Source organism: Canis aureus, chromosome 35, assembly GCF_053574225.1.
Source record: "Canis aureus isolate CA01 chromosome 35, VMU_Caureus_v.1.0, whole genome shotgun sequence".
Taxonomy (NCBI): domain Eukaryota; kingdom Metazoa; phylum Chordata; class Mammalia; order Carnivora; family Canidae; genus Canis; species Canis aureus.
The window spans coordinates 6176245-6182901 of NC_135645.1; the positions used below are offsets into that span (position 1 = coordinate 6176245).

At 39.6% G+C, this 6657-nt stretch overlaps 1 protein-coding gene across 3 annotated transcripts in view; it reads left to right on the forward strand.

Annotated features, from left to right (window-relative positions):
* ILDR1 (immunoglobulin like domain containing receptor 1) overlaps positions 1–3796 on the forward strand; it is a 30549-nt gene extending 26753 nt beyond the window's left edge. For all 3 annotated transcript variants that reach the window (XM_077884023.1, XM_077884025.1, XM_077884024.1), the window contains one exon: positions 2966–3796. In XM_077884023.1, coding sequence (XP_077740149.1) covers positions 2966–3007 — 42 coding nt within the window. In that variant the 3' untranslated portion in view covers positions 3008–3796. The remainder of the gene's footprint in view (positions 1–2965) is intronic.
* The last annotated feature ends 2861 nt before the right edge of the window (positions 3797–6657 follow it).

Sequence of the window (6657 nt, forward strand, 5' to 3'; positions counted from 1 at the left end):
AAACAGGCACCTTGTGGGAGTTATAGTACTAGTCTTTCTAGAAAAGAGTCTTGGTGAGACAGTAATTCATGAGGAAGGTAGCAAAGGCCTGCAGGCAGCTCTAAAATAATGGCAATTATATGATAGTCTCACAGATGTCCCAGGAGAGAGGCAAAGACCAGTAACAATGAAACTTAGTCACATCCTTACTAAGTGGTACCTAGCTATGGACATTTATGCCATATCCCATTTAACCCTTAGAACACCCAGTGAGGTTTGTACTGTTATCTTCAGTTTACAATAGATACAACTCTTTCTTCCATGTTACCAGTGGGAAAATTTCCTCCTGAAAGAAAACTCGGAACCAGTTAAAGCCTGGACAACTGCTGCTAATTTAGTCATATAGTGACTAAACTGTCTCTTATCTTCATTTTAACAGAAAAAAAAATGTAATTTGAAAGGCAGTTTTTGGCCTGAAATCCACACCCTGTTTTCTTTGAAGTTTTTCTTCATTTTCTTCTATTTGTTATGTGGTTTCTTATAAGTGAGAGAGGGGTAAAAGGAGCACCAGTTATGTTCCATGCACTGGGGTAAGCCTTTTCCAAACCTTATTTCATTTAATCTTTGCAACAACATGTGAGGCTAAGTGAGATGGGTATCATGCCCTAAGTCACAGGGCCAATAGGCAGTGAAGCCAGAATTTGAGCATAGATAGGTCTCTGAGTCTCAAGCCTTACCCTTTCAGTACCCTTCATGCTGCCTCACTTGAAAGAAACAAGAATCGTTTGGGGCAGTGACGTTTTCCTTCTATATTTCTTCCTGGTAACTTTATTTCTTCCTCATTTTCTGAAAGCATCACGGCCTCCTTTATCATCAAGATGTACACAAGCAAACCAAATTTTCTATTGTAAAGTTGCTCATGAGATACAAAGATTTCACTTAAGATCTTTTGAAAGCCTTCATTGTTTTGACTTTCTCTGAGCTTATCTCCTAAAGAGTTATCACTTTATCACATTCTACTATTCTAATTCTACTATTCTAATATGAGTCTACTCATATTCTGAGTGACTACAGCCCAGGCCATAGCTGGCTTAAGAAGATTGGTTGGTTGGAAGGGCAGAGTGTTTTGTTTATAGTTTGAATTTTGAATGCCTTCATTGAAACAAAAGTCTCCAGGGCCAAAGTCTCGCTCACTCTTTGCTGCTTTCTCCAGTGGGGCTGGGCTGGATGCTTCCCACACACTTTCCTAACCTCTGAAGTCTTCGGAGATTGCAGCTAACTTCAGAACTTTTAATACAATCAGGCCACTAGATGGCAATCTTTGATTATGTATAACCAAGTTCCTGTTTGCTCCTGGAGCTAATACATGTATCACTATTTTCTTCAATCAAGCTTTCAGCAGTTACAGCTTTATCATAATTTTTTACAAAATACTTATTTAAAATACTTCATTAAATACTCAGAGTAGTATGCATTAATCAAAAAATCTTTTGGCTAACATGGAACCTTCTCTCTGAAGAATAATGTTTAACAAGTAGATACCAAGGAACAAGGGCTTCCATCCAATATAGGTTAAGAACTATTCTGAGACAATGAGAGTTATGTTGAGGAATCTCCCATCTGACTACAGAATCAGGATTCCAGCAGCTTCGACCGTAGGCCTGGGTATTTTTTCACTCTATCAAAGGCTACAACCTCAGCAATACAAGAAACTGTAATGTCAAGTTTTAAACTCCTGTGGTTTCAGACTGTGCTGCTCCTGTGTTCCTGGCCTCCTTCAGATTATCTTTCTTTCCAGTCCTGCCCTATGAGAAAGGGCTTCCCAAGGCATTTCTGGTTTGTTGCGAACTTGGTCTATATATACCTGTTCTAATACAAGAGAAAACTACTGCATTCCTTCCTCTCCAAGTTAAACTCAGACTTTATGTAGAGAACCCAAGATATTTTTTTCCATTTTTCTTGATTTGAGTTAATAAAAGCATTTTTCTTACTCAGAATACTTATTCTATTTTAATACAATGCCTATTCCTTGATCATGTCTAGGTTTTTCCTCAGCAGGCCCTCTCCAAGTTCCCTTTTTGCCCTTTCATTGCTTTCATTTTATCAGAGAATATTCATCCCATAGCATTTTGATTAGAAGCCATGCCCCCTAAAACTCACTTTCCTGATAAAACAGAAACACTTTTGTATATTTACCTACATTCATGTTAAGTGTAATAATAACATGAATGTATATGCATATACGATGCATATACGATGCATTTTGAACAGTATGTTTTGGGACATATATCTTATTTTGCCATTTCAAATAGGATAAAAAGTCACATTCATGGACTGCAGTTATAGATATTCAAAACTTATGTAGAAATGATCCTCCAAAATACATAGTTAGAGAAAATATGAGAAATGTAGACATAGTCCTTGTCCCGATAGAACAAGTTGAAAAAGCTAAAAGATCAAGTGGATTAACTTCTGAAGAAGAGCCACTGAGTTTGGCCAGGAAGAGATAAATAATGATCTTTGAAAAATAACTTGAGAAAAATACTAAGGTATGAAGCTCAACTTTTAGAAAAGGGCTGAGAAGGAATGGTTCAGGAGACTATGAATAGGAAAAGAGGACCTGGGCTATGTCTTCATTAACAAATGGTAGGGAGATGAGCTGATGAATGGACAGGGTACTTTTTTTTAGTGTAAAGGAAGTTTGAAGGTGTTAAATCAGCAGGAGGCAAAGTGAATGAGACTGTAAGAAACTCAAAAATTAAAGATGTTTGAGGGAGGCTCCAGGAAGGTGTGAAAGAACAGAAAACCTAAGCCTCAGGAAGAGACTGGCTTCATGAGGAATTAAGTATTTTTTTAGATTCAGTTATGCTGTCCCAGCGTCTACCACTCACCTAGGATTTGCACCAGAATCAACTGTACTTTGTATATTGTATGCATGGACAGTAAGATCCCAGCTGACTGGATTCTCTTGTGTTCTATTCCCCAGGAGAGAGACAGCTCCCATAGTGGAAGGAGTGTGGTCATTTAGTCACCGGGCACAGCACTACTTTGGCTACTTCTCAGCTCCCGCATATCATCAGCATCACCTAGATTTCCAGCTGACTTGGGAGGGACACTGCAACTTCTTATTGAACAGCTTTGGCTTAGATTCAGAGAACAAAATAGAAGAATATTAAAAAAACAAGAGTTTGAGGAATGAATGACTATAGTGTTAGCCTTGGTTCACACTCTGCACATTTAGAGTATCTGTCTTCTAATGGACCCTAACTGGCATGTGATCCCTCAGGAACTCAGGAGCCCAAGTCTTCAAGTAGGTTACACAGGTCAACCATGTCCATTTTCAAAGTGAGAACTCAGGAATCTTTAAGGAGAAACCAAACATGTTTCAGGTGCCCGAAATTTATTGGATACTCCATGGAAATTTCCATGGGAACTTGTCTCTATCTCTATAGCATACCTCCATGTTAGGAGTACACCTTGCTGCATTCATGCCCAGTTCTGAGTGCTCCTAAGGATCAAGTCAGAGATGGCATAGGAAATACTCCAGCAATGTGCTCCCTCATGGGTTATTTATGCAAGTGTAGAAAATCACTAAGAAGCACTTTTGCACCAAACTTATCCCTATCCCTTGTTTTCTTCTCGCTTTTTTTTTTTTTTTTTTGGTCTACATCTAATTTATATATTCATATATATTATGTATCCATTCAAATCATTTTAAATGCTTCTTGGGAACAATTCAGTATGTAAATAAATTAGAAAGAAAATGTACTGGCCTAAGGGTTCTGCCCCAAATAAAAATTTACTTTGGTGCACTTGACTGAACTGAGTTTTCTTTCCTACTAAAGCTCAGAGAAGAGGCAGGCCAACTTGGATAGTTTGGAGTCACTTTTCTCCTGGCACCACTCAGCCTTGCAGAGTTGAGATTTCCCAAGCAGAAGCATCCAGATAGGTTTTGCCACTCAGAGAGCCCTGGGAGGAGAGCGCTATGCCCTCTCTATAGTGAGCTTTACCACTGCCTCCCATTTCCCCCAGCCCCTTTGGCGGTTTCATGAAAACATTTGTGCTTGATGTAGAGATGCTGTTTGAGCAGACTGGAAGGAGATGGTCTAAAAAGAGGGGGGCATATGTGTATTCCTCAACAGTATCTTTATGTATATGGCCTTAAGCTCAGTGTAGATCCTGTTGTGTTAACACATTTTCCCCCCTGGCCTCATTAATTACATCTGGAGAAAATAAGTTAAATGCCTGCCTTGGGCAAAGGTTCCATTTGGATTCTTGATGTTTATAATGTAAATGGGTGTAAAATAACAAAACAGAAACAAAAATAAAAATTTTAACAGATAAAGAAGACATAAGGGATCCCTGGGTGGCGCAGCGGTTTAGCACCTGCCTTTGGCCCAGGGCGCGATCCTGGAGACGCCGGATCGAATCCCACGTCGGGCTCCCGGTGCATGGAGCCTGCTTCTCCCTCTGCCTGTGTCTCTGCCTCTCTCTCTCTCTCTCTCTCTCTCTCTCTGTGACTATCATAAAATAAATAAAAATTAAAAAAAAAAAGAAGACATAACTTTATAAACCCTGGAAATGCCACAAGAAATAGGCCAAGGAGAACTCTAAAGGATGCTAAGAAGAAGGCAAGGTGATTTGGGAATCCAGGGCCTGAGGAATAACACAGAATCAGGGTATCTTGAACCCCCCAACCAAAAAAAGCGAGCCACCCAGAGCTGGCATTTTCCAACTTCCCACCTAGCAGTAGAAAGTAATAGCTCATTCTTCCCCCTGGATTTAGCGGGAGTTCCTCTGGCAACCTCGGCAATGGGAATGGACTAGGGGCCCTACCAAAAATAAGTGATCAGGGGAAGTATGCTTCTTCCCAGCTGGGCCGGAGACTCTTCCATAGAGAGAGACTGGTGAGTAGGAAGAACCAGTAAGAGAGACTCAGGTAAAGCAGACCACCCAGCTGAGAAAGCCTCTTTGTTCTCAAGGGACAGAGACTCTCCTCCCCTGGCCAGAGATAGTAGGGCTGACTATGGAACCAAGAAAAAGACCTGTCACAGTTAGCAGCCTGTGCCTGGAAGCCACTTTGTCTCCATGAAACTGAGACTCTCTCCTCCCTGGCCCAGATTAACTGGGGTAGCAGGGGAACACTAAAAGAAGGCTTTCTACATACCCCTCCCTCACCAAGAGATATCTGGCAACCCAGCCAGAGGAAGTTTCTTCCATCCTCTCAGGTAGCATCAACAGAGACCAGAGTGGGCCCCAGTAGCACCAAATACACCATGTAGACCAACATAACATCACAAAGATTCTGAAAATTAAACTGCCATTGGGATCATGGCCTGCAAACAGAGGCTAAAACTTGTATGTTAAACCTAATAGGGTAACTTCTCTGTAAAATAAAATATTAAAATATGACCTAGAGTATCCTAACATAATAGACAAAATGACCAGGATACAAACCAAGACCCAAGAAAATCACAACTTGAATGGGAAAAAAAATCACCTGATGCCAACCTGATATGAATCAGAAGGTGGAATTATGTGATAAGAATTTGAAGGCAGGGACACCTGGGTGGCTCAGCGGTTGAGCGTCTGCCTTCAGCTCAGAGCTTGATCCCCGACTCTTGGGATCCAGTCCCGCATCAGGCTCCCCATGAGGAGCCTGCTTCTCCCTCTGCCTGTGTCTCTGGCTCTCTCTGTCTCTCTCTCTGTCTCTGCATCTCTATGAATAAATAAATAAAATCTTAAAAAAAATTTTAAAAAAAGATTTTGAAGGCAAACATTATACAGATACTACAATTATAAATTCTCTTAAAAATAGAAAAATCTCAAAAAAGTTATGCATAAAAGAAAAGGAAATTATAAAACTGAAAGATACAACAAATTAAACTCGATGATGGAGGTCAGATTCAGTGAACATGAGGACAGAACAATTTCAACAGACAGAATTCACTCAAATAGAAAATAAACTGGAAAAAATGAACAGTGTCTTAGGGACCTGTGAAACTATGACAAAATGTCTAATAGTCATATCATTGGAGTCCCAGAAAAGTAGAGGAGAAAAGTAGGGATGAATGGGTATTTGAAGAAATAATGGCTGAGAACTGCCCATATTTGATGAAAGACACCAGCCTAGAGATTGAATGAACCTAGAAGCCGAATGAACCCAAACAGGATAAACCTAGAGGATCCATGCCAAGATACATCATAATTAAACGTTTAAAAGAGGACAAAAACTCCCGAAAGCAGCCAGAGAGAAGGCATTCTCTGTAAGGAAACACCAATTTAAGTAGATTTCTTACGTAAAACCATGAAGAAGGAAATGGCAAAATATTTTTTAAGTGCTGGAAAAAAGAACTGTTAACCATAATTCTCTATCTAGAAAAACTATTTTTCAGAAATGAAGGGAAAATAAGGACATTCATAGATGAGCAAAAGCTAAGATTCTGTTACTAGCTGACCTATCCTGAAAAGACTGGAAATTCTTCAAAAAGAAAGGAAATGATAAAAGAAGGAAACTTACAGCATCAGGAATCAAGAAGAAACAATAGAAAGGACAGAAATATGGGTCCATACAATAGACAGTTCTTTTCCTTATGAGTTTTATAAATCATATTTGATGATTGAAACAAAAATTATAATACTAATACTTAAAACAATGATATTTAAAGGTGGGAAAAG